This window comes from Macrobrachium nipponense, chromosome 39 (genome assembly GCF_015104395.2).
Source record: "Macrobrachium nipponense isolate FS-2020 chromosome 39, ASM1510439v2, whole genome shotgun sequence".
NCBI lineage: Eukaryota > Metazoa > Arthropoda > Malacostraca > Decapoda > Palaemonidae > Macrobrachium > Macrobrachium nipponense.
Window position 1 is genome coordinate 8,813,101 of NC_061099.1, and position 22,486 is coordinate 8,835,586.

General features: G+C 47.1%; 1 protein-coding gene across 1 annotated transcript in view; it reads right to left on the minus strand.

Annotated features, from left to right (window-relative positions):
• LOC135210101 (uncharacterized) overlaps positions 1–16,340 on the minus strand; it is a 31,538-nt gene extending 15,198 nt beyond the window's left edge. The window contains exons 1-2 of the mRNA XM_064242907.1: positions 16,126–16,340; positions 10,332–10,500 (exon numbers count right to left, since the gene is read on the minus strand). Coding sequence (XP_064098977.1) covers positions 10,332–10,500; positions 16,126–16,331 — 375 coding nt within the window. The 5' untranslated portion in view covers positions 16,332–16,340. The remainder of the gene's footprint in view (positions 1–10,331; positions 10,501–16,125) is intronic.
• Between the last annotated feature and the right edge of the window lie 6,146 nt (positions 16,341–22,486).

Sequence of the window (22,486 nt, forward strand, 5' to 3'; positions counted from 1 at the left end):
TACATATTTTAAAAACTGCATAAACAAATTAAACTTCAAAAACAATATTATGGACATTGCATGTTATAAAAGAAGTGCACCTGTCTCCATGATATAAACAAATTACAGTATCATCACAGCATCATGACTATTTTTGCATCTAATTTTCTCTTTACAGATTTAGATGCAAGATGAGTTCTCATTCCAGCACCTTTCTGTCTTGTGCACTATGAGCTTCAATTCCAATCAGGTCTCAATCTATCTCCCTCCCTTTTCCAAGGTTTTTTCAACTTCCTTATATAGTCCTTTGTCCCATTCCTCATTCTTCTAATGATGTGTTTAAAGCACTTCAGTCTTCGAGAGCTTTTTTACAGCCTCTAGACATCACATCTCTCCAACAATTCTTCCTCTGTAATGCAATTTTCCCACCATTACAGCAATTCATCTTTACATGCTACAGCCACACCTTTTCAAATTCTCTACCATCTTCCTTGTCAGTGACTATATTTCTGCCACATGGGAGTACAATATGTATCCATCAGAAGTATATTCGTTCTCTCTTCCAAAGAGATATTTTTATTTACCAAGAGTCTAGTTCTTTTTCTCCATTAACTTTACAGTTCCATGCATTCCCAGGACAAAGGAAATACTCTATGTTGTCTAATACTACATGTCCATTTACCACAACAAAGCTTTCAACTACCCTCTCTTCCCCACTAGCTTTTCTAATGCCTTTCATGCAACAAAACATGACAATTTGTCCAAAATTGCATTTTTCCTAACTATACAAACCTGAGGTCCTTTTACAATAGGAAGGTACTAGCGGCAGCTGGATAGGTCGTAAGCTTTCGAACAAGGGGTTCGGTAGTTAACTGCTTGTCCGACAGGCGCGCGCGCGCGACTGGGAGGTAAACAAATCACTTTTGCTTTTGGCCCAAGCAAAAACTGCAGAGTGAGGGGTGGCATGAGGTGGGGCTATGTGTAAAAGGACCTCAGGTTTGTATAGTTAGGAAAAATGCAATTTTGGACAAATTGTCATTTGTTCCGACACGGCATACAAACCTTCGGTCCTTTTACAATAGGAAGACTCACTTCTTGGTGGGAGGAATCTGAGTCTTTTGTGAACAGACTGGTGTTCGCCCAACCTTGGAAGCCTCCCTGGTCGTAAGAGCGAGGGAGGGATCCAAGCCTCTGTCCGATTGATCGGGGTGTGCACCGCAGGATCAATGGTCAGACCTCTGGACCGAGTACTAAGAGAGAGGCAAGCGTATCTCTTCGTACCAGCAATGTAAGAACTTGTTCCTGTACAGGAGCAAATATAAAGTCATGGGTTTGACTCTTGTAGGCATCCACTTCCCCCCCCTTGTAGGAGGAAGTGGTGGATATTCTGCTCCTATCCCTAGTGAAAGGGATAGGATGGGGCTCTGTCATATAGCTCACCTGCATCTCGTCCTCATCCAGCGTAGTGACGACCGTGGCCCTCTGCCCACAGGTAGAGGAGGAGGAAAAGACGGGAAGAGGGAGCCAGTCACTCACTCATTCACACATCCATCCACACAGTCACACCAGGACTCGATGCTGTTTCAGCCTGCGAGGGTCTGGGTTAGCTACACAACTTGTTGAGCAGCCACCACGGGTCCCAAGGAAAAGGTATCCAAGGACCTGTGGGCAATATCCCGAAGGTAGAAGGACGTAAAGGTAGTCTGGTTAGACCAGACCCCTGCCTTCAGGACCTGCGCCACGGAGAAGTTCTTACGAAACGCCAACGAGGGGCCAATACTTCTGACTTCGTGAGCTCTCGGACGGGACGTACGGATGTCGTCACTACCATCAGCCTCATACGCCCTCCTGATGACCTCACGCAGCCAGAATGAAAGAGTGTTCTTGGATACTTCTTTCTTGGTTACTCCCCGGTGCTAACGAAAGAGGCGTCGACACTCAGGCCTGAGGTGTCGAGTTTTCTTCAGATAGCGCCGTAGCGCCCTCACAGGACAAAGCAGCATTTCATCCGCATCATTATCGGTGAAGTCCATTAGGGAGGGAATCGTGAAGGACTCGAACCTGTCGTCAGGGATCGACGGTTTCTGAGTCTTCGCAACGAAGTTCGGGACGAAATCGAGCGTCACAGATCCCCATCCCCTGGAATGTCGTACATCATAGGAAAGACCATGAAGTTCCCCTACTCTCTTCGCCGATGCCAGGGCCAGCAAGAAGAGGGTCTTGAGGGTCAGATCCCTGTCTGACGACTCTCGGAGTGGCTCGAACGGCGTTCGAGTCAAACTCCTAAGGACGAGAGTCACATCCCACGCAGGGGGCCTGAGTTCCCTGGGTGGGCAAGACCTTTCGAAGCTCCTCATAAGCAAGGAGATCTCGAACGAGTTCGAGATGTCCAATCCCCTCAGTTTCAGGACGAGCGCCAAGGCGGCTCTGTATCCTTTGACTGTGGGGACTGAGAGGAGCTTCTCTCGGCGAAGAAAAACGAGGAAATCCGCTACCTGCTGAAGAGTGGCTCTGAGAGGAGATAGACCCCGTCTACGACACCAACCACAGAAGACGGCCCACTTCCCCTGGTACACAGCTGCAGAGGACTGACGGACGTTTCCAGCCATCTCTGTTGCTGCGCTACGAGAAAAGCCTCTCGTTCGCAAGAGATGGTGGATAACAGCCAGCCGTGAAGACGTAGGGACTGGACTGCTCGGTGGTACCGCTCGACGTGTGGCTGGGCGAGAAGGGTGTGCCAAGGGGGAATCTCTCTCGGTTCTCCTGCGAGAAGAGCCAGCAGGTCCGGATACCAAATGGCCTGTGGCCATTTGGGAGCCACCAGGATCATTCTGAGATTCGGGGTGACCAGTGCTCGACTGATCACCTTGCGAATCAGGCTGAACGGGGGAAAGGCATAGACGAAGAGGTTGTCCCACGGGTGTTGAAGAGCGTCCTCTGCAGCTGCCCATGGGTCCGGCACGGCCGAGAAGAACACCTGGAGCTTCCTGTTGTGCCGGGTGGCGAACAGATCCACGACTGGTCGCCCCCACAGGTCGAAGAGCCTTTCCGCCACGTCCTGGTGTAGAGACCATTCGGTCCCTATCACCTGATCCCGACGGCTGAGCGTGTCTGCTACTACATTCCTCTTCCCTGGAATGTAGCGTGCCGACAGCTCTATTGAGTGTGCCTCGGCCCACTCGTGCACCTGCCGAGTCAACTGGTACAACGGGAGAGACACTAGGCCCCCTGTTTGTTGACGTAGGCCACTACCGTGGTGTTGTCGCACATCAACACCACTGAGTGTCCCATCAAGCGGGTCCTGGAACTCTTGGAGGGCGAGGAACGCTGCCTTGAGTTCCAGTACATTGATGTGAAGGTGCTTGTCGTTCTCGTCCCACACTCCTGAAGTCAGCAACTCCTCCAGGTGTGCGCCCCATCCCTCGGTCGATGCGTCTGAGAACAGCTGCATGTCCGGGGGGGGAGTGCGCAGAGGCACTCTCCTTAAGAGGTTCCTGTCGTCCAGCCACCAGGCTAGGTCCTGCCTCACCTCCGGTGTCAGTGACACTGGAAAGCTTGGGGATCCGTTGCCTGTGACCAACTCTCCTTTAGTCTCCACTGAAGAGACCGCAGGTGAAGACGCCCGTGAGGGACTAACTTCTCGAGTGACGACAGGTGTCCGATCACGACTTGCCATCGCTGAGCTACCTGTTCCTGCCGAGACAGGAACTGGTTGGCTGCCTCCCTGAATCTGCTGATCCGCGAGTCTGCGGGGAAGACTCGCCCTGCTACCGTGTCGATCAGCATACCCAGGTACTTCATCCTCTGCTTGGGCTCGAGATCGGACTTTTCGAAGTTCACAACGATCCCCAGATCGCGACAGAACTCGAGCAGTCGATCCCTGTCCTGTAGCAACTGCGAGCGGGAGCTCGCCAGGACTAACCAATCGTCGAGATACTCATCAGACGTATCCCGTGCGAATGGGCCCAAGCAGACACCAGAGTGAACACTCGCGTGAACACCTGTGGGGCGGTTGAGAGACCGAAGCAAAGTGCCCTGAACTGGTACACCGTCCCGTCGAGGATGAAGCGGGAGGTACTTTCTGGAGGACTGATGAATGGGTATTTGGAAATACGCATCCTTCAAGTCCACTGAAAGCATGAAATCGTTCTCCCTGATGAGTCGAGCCATGAATCGTGCCGTCTCCATCGTGAACCGGGTCTGGCGAACAAACCGGTTCAGAGGAGAGAGATCTATCACCGGGCGCCAGCCTCCCGTAGACTTTTCCACCAGGAAGAGTCGACTGTAAAAGCCTGGTGACTGATCCGTGACGATTTCTACAGCTCTCTTGCTCAGCATGGTCTTGATCTCCTGTCTCAATGCTGGAACGTACGACTGCTGTTGGACCGGGTTGGAGGTGAGGGGTGGCCGAGATTCGAAGGGTAATAGATATCCTTCCCGAAGGACATCTACAATCCAGGTCTCGGCGCCGTAGCGCTGCCAAGTTGCCCAATGGCTGGCCAGGCACCCCCCCACTTCCGGCAGCAGGTGAGGGGGAACGCCGTCCCTAGCGTTTCCCCCCTTTCTTCGACTTCTTCCCAGAGCCTCCACGGGAGGAGGAGGGCTGGGAGGAGGGCTGGTTACGGCTCCCCTTGGTAGAAGTCGAAGAAGACAGAGTCTTTCCCCGGGCTTCGACGCAGCTACCGTCTTAGCCACCGAGGAAGCGCTAGCCGAGCTCTTAGACTTGGCCGCAGTCCGAGGCTGCCCAGAAGCCTTCGAGACTGCCTGGTGAACCAGACGGTCACTGTCGTCAGTGCGCCGTCTGTCCACCGCAGCGTCCACCATCTCTCCTGGGAAGAGAGATGTGGAACTCCGTAAAGGTCAGTTGCAAAGTCCCAACGCCGCTTTCACGCCCGGCCGCCCTGGAAACCCGAGTAAGGACAGCGTCCCTTCGTCGGAGAACCAGGTTGGCCCACAGGTTCACCGTCTGGTGGGCAAGGAAGGAGATGGCTCTTCCTCCAGACTGGCAAAGTCTCCTAAAGGCCGAGTCATCTTCGGGAGAAATTCCCCCGGAGTTGGCTGCGACCTTAGATACTGTGAGGGACCACAGATCTAGCCAGGAGACGGCCTGGAAAGCTGCCATGGCAGTAGATTCCAGGCCGAGTGCCTCTTGCTGCGAGAACCATAGGTTCTCGGACAGGAGCTGCTGCAGAGACACACCCGGAGTCAGCCTGGCTAACTCCGGGTTCACCGTGTTTGGGCGCATCGGGTCCTCGGATGGCACGTAAAAACGCCGCTGTCGCAGCAGAGGAGGTGGAAGCAGCTTGCTCGACCTGCCAGACTTGAGAGAACCGTCTTGTCCGGAGACAAGCGATTCTACCTGGTCCAGCACTGAGTCTGCAAGCTCGGAACGCGGCAAACCCACCGTCGGTCTGGGTTCCCTCTTCGGGCCCCAGAACGACTCGAGCCGGGACGTGGGCTCGGATGGTGGGAGCGGCGATCCTTCCGCGAGGTCATTGTGCTGACGAATCAGCGCAATAACCTCGGCAAAGTTCCTCTGGATCTCAGGAGTGACTGCGTCCTGCGGAAGTCGGACCATCCAGTCCCTCAAACAGGAGCATCTCCCGAGACCCTCCTCCCTCGAGGGGAGGAACAGCGAAGCAGACCCCTCGGTCCTCTCCAACCACCTGTGCGTACGACCTGGCTGGTCCGAGAACCGTGCCTGGTACGTATGACGACGTGGTGGGATCCTGAGGGGCGCACCCCTCACGATCACTCCTCAATACCTCGCCCCTCCCGGTGTAACCCGAGGAGGTTGAAGGTATGGGGAGAGGCAGGGAGACCTGACGCTCCCTCCTCGCTCGCTGGCAGAACCAGTGGGCTTGGAAGACTGCAGGCGATCGTCAACCCGCGGTGGCGATCGAGCTGCAGACCTAGTCGAGCCGTCTCGCTGTGGAGAACGGCTGGACCGAGAACACAGCGGCCCCGGTCTCGTGTGTCAGAGGAGCTGGTGTCTGGTCGCCGTACCCGATCGCTCTCTGTGAGAGTGACGGTCAGGCGACCGGCGAGCTCCACTGTCACGGTGAGACCGGTGCGTATCCTCACGGCGCGTCACGTCGCTGGTACCAGCCGTGGCTGGTGCCGCCGGCGAACGGGGGACCTCTTCCCAGCCTCAGCCCGTGGCCGGTCATGGACCGTCACGTCCGCCCGGGTGGCCAGCTGCTCGCCGCGAGAGCGAGAGCTGGTCTGGTGAGAGTCGCGTGAGCGGCTGTCACCAGTCTTCCGCTCCGTGCCGTGAACCTGACGCTGAGCTGGCTCAGAGGTCTGGTTCCTAGCTGCACGGTCGCTGTTAGGCGACCGTACACTCGGTACCTCTCGCGAACGAGAGGCCGAGACGGATCCTGCTGCCGTGGCCGAACCACTAACAGCAGGTGAGGAAGTGCCGGTGTTAGCCGGCACTCCTCTGGTCCCCGTAGTCTTCTTCCTTGCGGAAGAAGAGACGGGTCCTGCCCCCGAAGGAGCAGGGTGACCAGCGGAAGAAACCAAAACCCCCCGTCTCACCAGAGCGAGACGGGCCCTTAGAAGTTCCCGAAGGAGACTTCTTAGGGGGGGGGGAGGCGACCTTCTTCTTCTTAGGCGGGGGAGCCTTAGAAGAAGAAGGGGAAGAGGCGGCAGACGACGACGACGACGAAGAAGACGATGAAGACGACGACAACACCTTCCTCCTCTTCTTCTTCTTCTTCGTCAACCTCCTCAGGACCGATGTCAGATCTGTCATCCAGAGCGGAGCCGGGGCTGCTGTTGCCGAAGCAACAGGGCCCGGACGCACCTGTCCGAACAGATCAGCATCGGGAGCAGCGGAGCCAGGAACAGGAACAACGTCAGCAGGTGCAGGCATCACAGGAACAGCAGTAGAGACGGCAGGAGCAGGTACAGGAACGGCAGCAGTGGTCATCAACGTCACGTCCGTGAACAGCGGCTGGGCAGGTCCGGCAGGCTGTGCAGGCGGGTCCAGTTGGACGGACCAGCGGCACAGACATCCTTGTACTGGTGGGAGGTCCAGGGGCGAGCTCTTCGGGTACACGAAGTCCGGTCGCGGCAGCACGGCAAACCCAGGTGGCGGCATCACACTCCCCCGTGGTACGGCGACTGGCCCCTGCACCGATGTAGTTGGTGTTACAGAGACCGCTTGCGGGGTGTGTACACCAGGTGAGGAGGTGAAGCGTAGCCAGGTGTTGTAAGGGTCGTGGTGGTGGTCGTAACCGTCGCATGCGTGACCGCCACGGAGCCAGCGAGATGGTAGAGCAGCCCCTGGACACTCGGCACGCCCTGCAGCCCCAACGATGCCCACACCTGTCCGAGGTCGTCCTTCGCGGCAACCGCACCTGAGGAAAGCAAAAGTCGGGTGATTAGCAGGATCCTCTACCGCTCGCGCGAAGACGAACGGATAGAGGACCAGAGTACAACTCGACGTCAGGGTATCTAGCGCCCTCCTCCACACTCGACAAGTCGGGTGAGGAGAAGGACCTAGAAACCCCAAACCCCCCCCGAAGGGGAAGGCGCCAAACGTGGGAGCTGAGCGGGCGGCAGGAAAGAAGACGAAGTGTCCGTAACCAAAGGAGTCGCGGGAGAGCTTTCCGACGACTCCTTTGCAGGCCTTCGCTTCTTCCTGCCCTCATACAAAGTCCACTGCGCCTCCGACCAATTATTACACACTTCACAGGGCTCGGCTCGGGTGCATTCGCGCCCCCGACACCGAGCGCACAAAATATGTGGGTCAATTTCCGGGAATGAGCGGAACTTTCCGCATTTACGCCCTTCGGTACCCGGGCATAGTCTCCGTGGGGTAGCGAGGCGAGGAGATTCCATGATTGACCAATAAATCACAATTAAATGAATAAAGAGAAATGATTGTACTTACAATGATTCTTTCATACACAAACACAACCATATACTCAAGGAAAGCAAAACGACGAGAAGAGGGCAAGAGAGCGTCGAACACACACGTCTACTCGCTGTGAGGCCGAAAGCAAAAGTGGTTTGTTTACCTCCCAGTCGCGCGCGCGCGCCTGTCGGACAAGCAGTTAACTACCGAACCCCTTGTTCGAAAGCTTACGACCTATCCAGCTGCCGCTAGTACCTTCCTATTGTAAAAGGACCGAAGGTTTGTATGCCGTGTCGGAACAAATCTTCCCTTAAGTATATTTTCTGATGTCATCTGGTTCCTCCATTAGATGGTACACAGTTCACGCCCACACCCTTCCTGCAGTAACCATAGCTACGATCCTGGTTGTACTTATTACGTATTTTCCAGTCACTGTAATCTCTGGTTTGCTTAAGTTGAATTTCAGTCCTCTCCTCTACATTCCCACTTTTCCACCTTTTCAACATATCTGCCACCTCTTCCTCTCATTCTAATGTTAACAATAGATCTCCTGCACACATATATTACATGATGAAAAATAATAAAGCCACAAATATCACCAAATATGAATTCACTATACCTTAGGAATAACTTTTGCCTAAATAGAATTATAAATTATAACTGTTTCACCCCTGGCCAGGATTCGCACCCAGGCCCTTGGTTCAGAAACAACAATAAAGTCAATTTGACCATATGGCTATCAAGAGACAAAAGATGATATTGACACGAATATATCCATTCTCCTGTTAAATACATGTGCTGTACTGAGAACTGATATCAACCTAGCTTCACCATAAAAGATGATTGGTGAGTTGGTAAAACTCTGTTAACAGTAAAGTTTGACAGTTAGTATGGATGTGGGTTTTTAAATCTCGCAACAATTCAGTCACAAATATTAATTAGTATGTATAACTAAACACACTATAACCTTGGAATAACACCCACAAGGAATTATGTTATGGCAATTATTAAGGCCTTGTGCCCCAGCCAGAATTCAAACCTGGGCCTTTAATTTGGAAACAAGTGATAAGCAGTCAATCTGAACATTCTCCTATTTAGAGAGATAGTAGTTAAAAGTCTATTTCAAGCTTTTTTCTTATTTCGTTTGCATTTAGAAAATACATAAGCAAACTGTGTCTGCGAGAGACATATAGTGAAGCTGTACAAGTTAACACAAGAAGGGAGTAAAACCACATGGGATTAACTGTAAAAGTATTCATATTAAAACTCAGTAAATGGTTCTCCAGGGAACAGAACAGACTAGTATCTCTACAGCAAAACCAGTCATGGAGCTTAATAACACCTAACATTATGTAATTACCCTAAACTAGGTCATGCATGACATAACCTAGTTTGAAAGGTAAAGTTACAGCCTACTTATTTGGTCAAGGCATGGACTCAGTTGTAAAGAGACATAAGTAGCACGACATAACAGAAGTTAACAAGTTAAGAGGCAATCCCCTACCTACAAATTTCAAAGTTACAAGCTTCTGTGGCCACACAATATGTGGGATATATAAACTTTCATATATTGTATTGCCACTCTTTCAAGGAAATATTTAAGAATTCTATTTACTATAAACTTTATGTGCAAAGACCACATTGTAGTTAGTCATAGGCTAACTACAATGCTTGGATGTCTAGGTTAACTTTGTTGGACTTGAAACAAATTAAACTTAAAAACAAGCTCTTGGAATGGAACTCATTTGTGTATGGACTACCTATACAGTACTCACCTCAGCAATGGTGGGGGAACAATCTTAGCAACTTAATGGGGATTCATCTCAAAAAGCTTCCGACACTAAAATGACCAACACTGAAGCTGTTCCCTGCACAGTCATCTGTCTACTGCACTAAATGACCTTTGACCTCTAAGCCTGACCTTGATCTCACTTTGGACATAAGCCTCACTGTCAAATATGAAGTATATCTATCTTACATTGTAATGCCAGCTGAACAAACTAATAACTCCTTCACACCCATCCTGCACAGTTCAAAAGTTCTGATCAAGAATAAGTTAACTGACCTTTGACCTTAAAGTATGTCCTCAAGCCTGACATTACCTGCACACCAGTTTCAGTAATGTAATATTCTTACCTAATGTGGAGAATCATCTTGTATAATTTAAAATTTACTGCAAAAATTCAAATCTCATTTGAATTTTGTTCTCATTACCTGACCCTTGGATCCAAAAGTAACTTGTTGAACTACATTATATATGACATTCAAATCAGTATTTATAAGCAAAGACATTATAATAATTTTGCATTAAATGAACATCAACCATAATGTCCTAAAGAAAATTTTGAGGATTGGTCCAATAGGCAGACAGATTAACTGTCCTGTGTCCATGTATGGTAAACACAGGGGCATACAATTAAATATCAAAACTAATATGTAACTCGATGATAATTCTGACAAGGTACAACAATATGTGAAGTAAACATACCTTGAATTTTTCTCTTTTTTCCTTGATTCTCTTAGGCTGTATAAAAAAGTGGACATTTTCATAAAAGGTCTTCTTTTTTTTCTTTAAAGGCATTTTCATACACTTCACTAAGATGCCATCTTCTGCCATAGGTGTTACCCTTTGGTGTATTGGGATCTCCTTTCCTATACTGAAGCAAAAACAAATAAAAATTAGTTTCTAAAATACTGTAAACAAAAATTTTAAAAAATTCTTAAATGCTACATGTACTCTGTAATATGAATGATGACATCAATAGTAATTAAGATCAAGACACTTATACATTTCAACTTAAAATCAGTCAGTCTCCACTCAGAAAACACCAAAAACAAAATAGTACTGTATTCCCTCTGAAGATTTTAAAAGCATATAAGCCATAGGTATTATAGGAACTATTGACTATGGCTGACCTCCTGCTTTGTCCACCATCAACTTCAAAGTACTAGTATCTACTCATATTTTTTTTTTTTTTTTAATGCTGAAAACACAGTCAGCAGCAGAAGTATGCAGTGCACAACTGGAGGGGAGAGATATATTTCAAGAGAGACCTGGTAAATGAATCAAGATGTACAAAAGGAAACAGTAAAGATAACAAACAACCTTCAAGTTGTGGCAGGCAACAGGCAGAGAAGGGGATAAACATGCCTGCAGACGAAGGGGAAGGATAAAGGACAAGTGACGAGAACAAAGATGACTTTGGAGGAATGGAATCAGGATCTCAACTTTACACAGTAAAGTAGCTTAATAAAGACACAAAAGGAGTGACAGAAGCAAAGTGTACTATATAAGTATGCATGTATATTTGGAAAATGTAAGACAGAAGCACCGTGGGACTGTCAAGAATAAGCAGCAAGTTACCAGAAGCAGCTAGAGATGTGGTCAATTAGCAGCTGATGAACAAAGGAATAGTACAACCGCTGGACAGATTATCTAGACATGAAATTCGATGGATATTACAAAAGCAAAGAGTACCAGAAAGACTTTCAGCTAGTGCTGTTACCGTACCACCATAACACAAGATCCAAGGTGAAGACTGAGGCAGGTATATCAAAATAAACATAAAAATGACATTGTTATGATACAATAAAGTTTGTTCATACTTACCTGGCAGATATGTATATTGCTGTATTCTCCGAAGTCTGACAGAATTTCAAAACTTACGACACACGCAGTGGTCGGCCAGGTGGTTAGTCCCCATTCCCGCCGCTGGGAGACGGGTATCAGGAACCATTCCCATTTTCTATTCAGATTTTCTATTACCACTGTCTCCTGAGGGGAGGTGGGTGGGCACTTTGATTATATATATCTCCCAGGTAAGTATGAACAAACTTTATTGTATTATAACAATATCATTTTGTTCATGAAGCTTACCTGTCAGATATATATATAGCTGAATCCCACCTTTGGAGGTAGGGAGAGACAGAATAGATTTTAGGAAACATTTACATGCAGATGATTGACATCTTGGTTCCATACCTGTTAGCATAGCCGACTTCGTGATTACTGTCACCCAAGTCGGCTTTTGCTTTACTAGAGTTTCCAGCAAGGTAGTGACCTGTATAGCTGGTGAGTTCTAGATGATCTGTCAACGGGAGCGTGACCACAATGTGACTAGACCATATTGACCATACTATGAGGGCTAAGATGTAATATATATCACCACCTGACCAACCTAGCCAAAGTTAAGGATGTTTAACTAAAGCTTAAGAATTGAGAAGTCCGCCACTGGCGGCGACCCAACAACTATAATTAACAGCTCTTCCTAACCCTTTTCTACAGGTTAGGATGAGTGGTACTTCTTGCCCCCAAGGTAGTGTCTGCGGACACGTATGGCCCTAGTGAGCAGCAGATCTCATATGTCGTCTTCACATCTCGCAGGTAGTGTGAAGCGAACACAGAGTTGCTTCGCTAAAACACGGCACTCAGGATGTTACTGAGTACCATGCTTTATTGAAATGCTTCCGAGGCCGCGCCCTCACCTCGTGAGCATTCAGTTTAAAAGATTTCAAATCCTTGTCCAAACATGACGAATGAGCCTCTTTGTAAGAGCTCTTTAAAAAGAACGCCAGGGCGTTCTTTGACATGGGGAAGTCTGGTCTTTTTACGGAACACCATAGATTGTCCGAAGGACCTCGACTTCCTTTAGGTTTATCAAGATAAAACTTGAGAGCCCTGACAGGGCACAGGACTCTCTCTGGCTCTTGCCCAATAATTTGTGCCGTCCCCTTGATCTCCAAGTTTCTGGGCCAAGGGTTAGACGGGTTTTCATTCTTAGCCAAGAACGAAGGGCTTAGAGAACACACCGCATTATGTCCTCTAAAGCCAATATGTCTGCTGATGGCTTAAACCTACCTAACCCTCTTTGCCATAGCTAGAGCGGTTAGAAAGATTAGCCTTTCTGGTCATGTGCTTTAAGTTTGCAGAAAGGAGAGGTTCGAAAGGCTTCGACATCAGGAACTTCCAGACTAAGTCTAAGTTCCATGTCGGAAGCTTCGATTTAGACAGTTACGAGATTTCAAAAGACCTCAAAGATCGTGAAGGGCTTTGTTCGACAGATCCAAACCTCTGAGTCCAAAGACCGTTGACAACATACTTCTGTATCCTCTAATAGTCAAGACTGCCAGCTTATCCACATTCCTCAGATAGAAAGGGAAGACGGCAATCTAATTCACAGAGGTCGAGGTGGAGGAACAGCCATTCTTCCTGCACCATCTCCAGAAAACGGCCCACTCCGATTGGTACACTGCAAGAAAGGAAGCTCTTCTAGCCTTGGCAATTGTACTTGCCACTGATTTGAAAAGCCTCCCACTCTGGTCAAATTCTCGATAGTCTGAACGCAGTCAGACTCAGAGCGGAGAGATTTTGTAGTACCTCTTGAAGTGGGGCTGTAAGAGTAGATAGACTCTCTCGGGAAGGGTCCTTGGAAAGTGCGCTAGGAAGGACATGACCTCTGTGAACCAGTCGCTCGAAGGCCAACATGGGGCGATCTGTACATATCGTGCATACCAAGTAAGGATCTACCGAAGCTTTCGGTAGCCTCACCTTACTCTTGCAGACAACACAGTCTGAAACTAGCCGAACTAGATTCAGACATCTTATGCAAAGGTCAATCAAAACCAAATTCAAATCAATCTATGATAGCGTATGCCTAGCCACAAATCCAAGTCAATAAATCAAAAGACAATTAGGATACTTAACCCTTAAACGCCGAAGTGGTAAAAAAAAATATGTCTCCCCGTGTGCCAGAGAGTTTCAGAGTGAGCGCGGGGGAGCGGAAAAAATATTTCTTTCAAAAAATCACAGCGCGCTTGTTTTCAAGATTAAGAGTTAATTTTTGGCTCCTTTTTTTGTCATTGCCTGAAGTTTAGTATGCAACCATCAGAAATGAAAAATATTATCATTATCATATATAAATAATGCGATATATGATAGCGCAAAAACGAAATTTCATATATAATTGTATTCAAATCACGCTGTGCGCAAAACGGTTAAAGGTAACAAGTTACTATTTTTTTCGTTGTAATATACACTAAATTGCGATCATTTTGGTTATATAACACATTGTAAAAACGATAAAAAGCAACACAGGGAAAATATTATCACAAAATAATGCATGAATTCGTAACGCGCAGACGTAAACAAATATGTTTTTCAAAAATTCACCATAAATCTAAATATTGTCCTAGAGACTTCCAATTTCTTTCAAAATGAAGATAAATGATTGATTATTATAATACTTTAAGAATATTAGCTTACAAATGCAGTTTTCGACCATATCTGATGAGTTAAAGTTGACCGAATGTCGAATTTTTTTATATATATTTTTCTATATGCAATTATTTCGGAAATAAGAAAAGCTACAACTTTCAAATATTTTTCGTTTTATTTTTACATGAAATTTCACACATTTTCATATATAAAACTCTATGAAATGCCTAATATGAAACGGAGCAAATATTCCGAGAATGGGACTTACGCATTTCGGAGATTTGTGGCGGAGAATCCGCGTGCGGAGGGAAGGAAAGTTTTTTTTTTAAATTCACCATAAATTTAAATATTGTGCTAGAGACTTCGAATTTGTTTCACAATGAAGATAAATGACTGAATATTACTAGACTGTAAGATTTTTATCTTACAATTGCGTTCTTCGCCCATTTCGGTAGAGGTCAAATTTGACCGAACTTGTTTTTTGGGTTTTTTTTCTTATTTATCGTGATTTATATGCAAATATTTCAAAAATGAGAAAAGCTACAACCTTCAACTATTTTTTGTTGTATTATACATGAAACTGCGCACATTTTCATATATAAAACTTTGTGTAACGGCTAATTTAAAATGGTGCAAACATTACCACAATCGCACGTATGATTTTTTCGGAAGAGTTACCGCGCGGACGCAAAGAAAATGTTATTTTTTTCATAAATTCACCATAAATCGAAATATTGTGCTAGAGACTTCCAATTTGTTGCAAAATAAAGGTAAATGCTTGAATATTACTAGAATATAAGCGTTTTAGCTTACAATTGCGTTTTTCGACCATTTCGGTAGAGTCAAAGTTGACCGAAGGTTGAAAATTTGTCACTTATCATTTTTTTCATATGACAATATTTCAAAATTGGATAAAAGCTACAACCATGGGTTGTTTTTTAGTTGTATGTTCATTAAATTGCACAAATTTTCATATATAAAACTTTTATGTAACGGCTAATTTAAAATGGTGCAAACATTACATAATCGCATGTATGATTTTTTTCGGAAGAGTTACCGCGCGGACGTAAGGAAAAAGCTTTTTCATAAATTCACCATAAATCGAAATATTGTGCTAGAGACTTCCAATTAGTTGCAAAATTAAGGTAAATGATTGAATATTACTCAAATATAAGAGTTTTAGCTTACAATTGCGTTTTTCGACCATTTCGGTAGAGTCAAAGTTGACCGAAGGTTGAAATTTTGGCACATTGTTATTTATATGAAAATATCTCAAAACTGATAAAAGCTACAATCATGAGTATTTTTTTGTTGTATTCTACATAAAAATGCGCACATTTTCATATATAATACTCCATGTAACGGGTAATTTAAAATGGTAAAAAAATTGTCAAAGTGACGAAATAATTTCCGAGATGTGTCACAGATACTTTTTAGTGCGGCAAGAAAGAAATTCGCGCTTGCGCGCCTGTGTAACGATTGTTAACAAAACAACACCTTGATCCGTGAACTCCCAGCATCCCCCAAGGTGCGTGATTCAAGAGTTTTCGGCTGGTAGGCCTAAAAGTATTTTTCTGCGAATTTTTAAAAAAACTTTTGTATGTCGACGTAAAATTCGTCCAGTCGGCACCCGAGAGACAAAAAATGTCGACGTAAAATACATCCAGTCGGCGTTTAAGGGTTAAGCGGCAATGAAGTTTACAAAATCCTAAGACGGAGGTACTGAAAACAGGTGTTGACAGTACCGGCGACAGAGAAAATCTGAATAGAAAATGGGAATGGTTCCCAGCGGCGGGAATGGGTACTAACCACCTGGCCGACCACTGCGTGTGTCGTAAGTTTTTAAATTCTGTCGGACTTCGGAGAATACAGCTATATATATATCTGACAGGTAAGCTTCATGAACAAAATAAAATTATTACAATAAATATGTCTGAACTTTTTTTTGACAAGATAACTTGCAACCTCATGATGTAAATGTTAAATCAGTAACAACCAAAATGACATCAAATTTCAAGAAGGACTGCATGCAATACAAGAGTATATGGTAAGTAACTGCATAACTCACTTCCATTTTCCATCACAGTTCTTTGTGTAGTTGCCCTTTTCTTCTACTCTTTTAATTCCACTGTAGAAACACCGGGCAGAAGTATTGGATACTCCATAGAAATGCAATCTTTCTTCAAAAAATATCAAAGAAACTCCTGACTCCTCTGTCAACGGAGGCTTATCACTGCATTTCAGCTGCAAATTGTATAACATGTTGTCAAGCATAATAAATTTGTATTGCTTGATAATGAAATTTCATAATTAGAACATAATAAGAATTAATAAATCAATCATGCCATACCATATCTATACCTTTTATATGTATGTGCTCTTCAATATACATAGTAGTATGTGCAATGGTTTTTGGCAACATGAAAATAATCCTCAGCCCTTAAAATGTATGCAACAATTAAACTACGAACATTTTTGGACCAAAGTGCACCACAGCTAAATTTCAGATATACTTTCAATATACACTGGATAAAAAAGAAAAAATTGTGATTGCAGTGAAACAATGTCATATATACGTACTGGAAAATGCCTCCATCTTTTACCTCAGTTTAGTGTAACACTCATGTCAGTCACCCTCCCCAGATTCTAAATATGATATTGTAATGATACAATAAAGTTTGTTCATACTTACCTGGCAGATATATATATAGCTGTATTTTCCGAAGTCCGACAGAAATTAAAAACTTACGACACACGTAGTGGGAGTCAGGTGGTTAGTACCCATTCCCGCCGCTGGGAGGCGGGTATCAGGAACCATTCCCATTTTCTATTCATAATTTATTTCCACTGTCTCCTCAGGGGAGGTGGGTGGGTACTTAAATTATATATATCTGCCAGGTAAGTATGAACAAACTTTATTGTATCATTACAATATCATTTTGTTCATGAAACTTACCTGTCAGATATATATACGTATAGCTGAATCCCACCTTGGTGGTGGGAAGAGACAGAATAGAATTTTTAGGAAACATATACATGCAGATAATTGATATCTTGGTTCCTTACCTATTAGCATAGCTGGCTCGTGGTTACTGCCACGTAAGTCTTGCTTGTGCTACTAGAGTTTGCCAGCGAGGTAGAGACCTAAAAGCTGGTGCACTCAAGATGATCTGTCAACGGGGGCGTGACCACGATGTGATAAGACCATTGACCCATACAATGAGGGCAAACGAAGTAAAAAAACCACCTGGCTAGTCTACCAAAGGTATTCCACTAAACTAGACTAAAGAAGGGAGATCCGCCTCGGGCGGTCAAAACAACCCCAACCAAAAACACACACAATTAAAAGCTCACCTAACCACTAAAGGAAAGGATGAGTGCTACCTCCTGCCCCAAAACAGTGTCTGCAGCGGACGTATGGTCCAAGCGACGAGCAATGTTCGTATGTCGCTTTCACCTCCCGCAGGTAGTGTGAAGCGAACACAGAGTTGCTCCGCCAATATGTGGCACTCAAAATGTCACTGAGATGCCATATTTCTGTGAAAGGCTATCGAGGTCGAAATAGCCCTCACCTCGTGGGCCTTCACTTTTAAAAGCTTCATGTCACTATCACTACATGTGGAATGAGCTTCCTTAATGGTGTCTCTCAAGAAGAAAGAAAGCGCGTTCTTTGACATGGGAAGATCAGGCTTCCTAACAGAGCACCACAAGTTGCCCGAAGGTCCTCTACAGTCCTTCGTTCTGTCTAAATAGAATTTGAGAGCCCTGACAGGGCACAGGACTCTCTCGGCTCACTACCCACGATCTCTGTCAAAACCCTTGATTTCAAATGTCTTGGGCCAAGGGTTGGAAGGGTTTTCGTTCTTTGCTAAGAACATAGGGCTTAAAGAACAAACAGCATCAGAGTTTCTTAAACCCAACATGCTTGCTTATAGCCTGGATCTCACTAACTCTCTTTGCCGTCGCCAGAGCAGTTAGAAAAAAGTGTCTTCCTTGTAAGGTTTCTAAGCGAAGCTAAGTTGAGAGGTTCAAAATTACTGGACATCAAAAACTTTAGAACAATGTCTAAGTTCCAAGAAGGAACTCTTGGTTGAGGTACCTTCGAAGTCTCGAAGACTTCAGAAGATCATGAAGGTCTCTGTTATTGGCTAAGTCCAGTCCTCTATGCCTAAAGGACTACAGAAAGCACAACTTCTGTAGCCTTTTTTTTATCGTAGGCACGGCTAAGCGAACTTCATTCCTCAAGTAGAGAAGGAAGTCTGCGATCTGGCTCCCACAGAGGTAGAGGTGGAGGAAAATGCCTTTCTTCCTGCACCAGCTCCGAAAAACAGCCCACTTGGATGGTATACGGCAATAGAAGAAGGTCTCCTTGCCGTTGCGATCGCTTTCGCCACAGGTCTTGAAAAACCCCACGCTCTGGCCAACTCTGGATAGTCTGAACGCAGTCAGACTCAGAGCGGGGAGGTTTTTGTGATACCTCTCGAAGTGGGGCTGTTTGAGTAGATCTATCCTTGGAGGCAGAGTCCTCGGAAAGTCTACTAGAAAAGACATGACCTCTGTGAACCAGTCGTCGCTGGCCAGAAGGGGGCGATGAGAGTCATCCTCGTTCCCTCTGATGCCCCGAATTTCCTTATTACTTCCCCTAGGATCTGAACGGGGGAAAGGCATATAGTCTAGTCCGTCCAGTCCCAAAGAAGGGCATCTACTGCCACTGCTCCTGGGTCTAGAACTGGTGAGCAGTACAGCGGGAGTCTCGTGTCCTGGAAGTTGCGAAGATGTCTACGAGAGGGACATCCCCATAACTTCCACAACCTCTGGCATACTTCCTGATGAAGGGTCCACTCCGTCGGCAGAAGTTGACCTTGTCGACTGAGCAGATCTGCACGGACGTTTTCTACTCCTGATATGAATCTCGTCAGGATAGAGACGTCGTGTGCCTTCGCCCATAACAGGATCTCTCTTGCAAGGAAGAACAGGGATCGAGAGTGGGTTCCTCCCTGTTTCTTGAGGTATGCCAGGGCTGTGGTGTTGTCCGAGTTGATCTGCACCACATTGCCGGAGACTTCGTTCTGAAAGAACTGGAGCGCCAGATGAACTGCTGCCAGCTCCTTGAGGTTTATGTGCCAGGACACCTGTCCCCCTCCTTCCAGGTGCCTCGACACTTCTCCCCCCCAGTGTTGCTCCCCACCCGCGGAAGACGGGGTTCTGAAGCTTGAGGGAAAGACCCTCTGCGAGCTTCAAAGGGTTGGTCCACCATCTTAGATGTTCCTTTTACCTCTTCTGATAACACCAGAATCGAATCCAAAGTGTTTTGGTGCTTCCAATTGTCCGCAAGGAAGAATTGAAGAGGTCTGAGGTGCAACCTCCCTAGGGAAACAAACTTCTCCCAGTGAGGAAATGGTCCCCAGCAGACTCATCCATTCCCTCACTGAGCATGATTCCTTCCCCAGAAAGGTTGACACTTTGCTTAGGCAATCTAGTTGTCGCCATGGGACGGAAAAGCCCGAAAAGCCACTGAGTCCATCTGAATCCCCAGATAGACTAAAGACTGAGAAGGGGTCAGATGTGACTTTTCGAGGTTCACCAGAAGCCCCAGGGACTTCGTTAACGACAAGGTCGTGTGAAGGTCCTCCAGACACCGGTCTTTCGAGGAGGCTCGTACGAGCCAGTCGTCCAGGTAGAGAGAGATCCTGACTTTGGAAAGATGAAGCCACCCTCGCAATGTTCTTCATCAGTAGGGTGAATACCATCGGAGCAGTGCTGAGTCCGAAGCAGAGAGCCCTGAATTGAAACACTTTTCCTTTCAGGACAAACCGCAGGTATTTCCTCGACTGGGGGTGGATGGGGACGTGGAAATACGCGTCCTGGAGATCTAGTGAAGCCATCAATCGGTCCTTAAGGCTCCATCACTGACTGAGGTGTCTCCATCTTGAACCTCTGCTTGATGACAAAGAGGTTCAGGTTGCTGACATCGAGTACGGTTCGCCATTCCCCCGACTGCTTTGGCACCAGGAACAGTCTGTTGTAAAAATCCGGGGGAATTCAGGTCGGAGACTCGTTCTACGGCGTGTTTCACGATCATCTGATCTAACAGATCGTACAGCACTTGTTGTTTTCTTTTCCCCACCCCGATAAGCAGGTGACATGTCCCTGGGTGTCGTAGACAGCGGGGGTGGTTCAGGAACGGGATCCGGTAACCCTTCTTTAAGATGTCCAAGGACCATTCGTCTGCACCTCTCTCTTCCCAGGCTTGCGCAAAAAGCTGAAGCCTGGCTCCAACCGGTGATGAAGGACTTCGGTTTCACTTCTTGTTCTTGGCAAGCGCAGTGGCTCTGCCTCTGGAAGTGCCTCTTCCTCGAGGGGCTGGTCTCGAGGAAGAACTACCTCGAAAGGGCTTCGATTTCTTGAGAATCGAAACTCCCCGAGGACGAAGGAACCGCAGGTCTCCTTGAAGATTGTGCGAGGAGATCTTGCGTGGCTTCTCCTGTAGGCTGGTAGCAATGTCTTTTTACATAGCCTGGGGGAAGAGATGATCCGAAAAAGGAGCGAAGAGCAAATCTGCCTTTTGTGACGGAGAGACAGATTTAGCTGTAAAATTGCAAACAGGGATCTCTTCTTCAAAAGCCCTGTGCAAAAGTGAGTTGTAAGCTCCTCCGAACCATCTCTGACGGCCTTGTCCATACACGACATTACGCTGGACAGCTCCCCCAGACTAATCGAGTCGGAACTCCTAGACTTGGCATCCAGAACTCCCAAACACCAATCTAGAAAGTTGAAGACCTCTAACGTCCGAAAGAGGCCTTTAAGGTGGTGGTCCATTTCCGTAGTAGACCAGGAAACTTTCGAAGAGGACAGGTGAGACCTCCTCGAGGCATCCACAATGCTAGCGAAGTCTCCTTGAGCTGACGAGGGAAGTCTAATACCTACGTCTTTCTCCCGTCTCATAGCAAATGCCAGCCTTCCACTAAGTCTCGAAGGAGGCAGGGCAAGAGAAGTCTTTCCCTGAGACTTCCTTTTCTCCATCCAGTCATGGACCTTACAAAGAGCCCTCTTAGTTGAAAGGGACTTCTTCATTCTGACAAAATGCCGAGACCTTGTTGATCTGGAAGAAGAAAGTTGTGAAGGAGGAGAGCGAGGAGCTTCCGGATGAAACGTACGTATCTCCAAAAACTCCGATTGAAGAAGGCGGGGTCAATATCTGGTAGTCGGAAGAAGACTGCCGCCAAGGTTTCTCATCATCCACTTCAACGAAGCGTCGCTAACCTCTGCTTCCGACACAGGTGAAGTTGGAGGAAGTAAGGCTGAACTAAGACCATCTGGTCTAAGTTTCCAAGAGGAGCGTTGCTGTGAAGTGGAAGGCAAAGCTGACTCCTTAATAGAAACTCCGGTCGTCTCTCTAAGACCCGAAGTAACTTGCAAAGTCTCATCAAAAAAAACAGGTGGGGAGACGACTAAAATCCACATCCTCGTCCACCCGAGCGTCCGCTGGCGCACACCTGGCGTCCGCTGGCGCACAAATGGCGTCCACTGGCGCACGCCTGGCTGCTACTAGCGCGGGATTGGCGTCCCACTCGCGCGCTGCTGGCGTCCGCTGGCGCACGCTTGGCATCCACTGGCGTGCGAATGACGTTTACTAAAGCGCGCCTTAACATCTCGCGCGCGCTCTGCTTCCGCCGGTGCACTCTTAGATGCCACTGGCGTTCGCTTGGCTTCCGACCGAGCGTCAGGATCATGAACTTGCACCGAAGCGTCCACGCAAGTATCGAGCTCTCGCACCGCAAGTTTACGAGCGGGTAATACCGCTTCATGCTCAGAGCGAGCAAATTCCTCTTCACGTCCTCTAGAGAGCCGCTGGGTGGGGAGTCGCACGAACTCTAGCAGGCGAAAAAAAAGAAAGTGGAGAGATAGACGAGCGAGGAGAGGGAGAGGGAGACCTTCTAGATCTCTTCACAGGAAGACGGTCATCCTTTCTCCTGGGACGTGGTTGCGTCCCTTTCTTAGCAAGAGCATCAGCAAGTTGTTGCTGCAAAGAGCGCAGGATCTTCTCAGTAGGAGAGGATTCCTTGTCAGGTGACGGGCTGATCTGTGAGAAGACGAGGGGCGAGGGGGCACGCCTTCTTCTTCTCCCAGAAACTGCCGTTGCACGCGCTCGAGAGCGACTGGGGCACTCAACAAAGTCATCATCCGATGATCTTACGTTTCTTCTGTGGGAAGGCTGGCGGAACACACTCAGGCGAAGATCGCCGCTCGAGAGCAAAAACTGGACGTGAAGCGTCACGATCACCAACGCTCCTTTTCAGCGGGCGTGAAACAGAATGAGAGCTCCACCCCTTGTGCGGGGAGGAAGCCTCTGAAGAAGAGAAATGATATTTTCATGATAAAATAAAGTTTCACATATACTTACCGAACAGTACATAGCTTATAGCTTC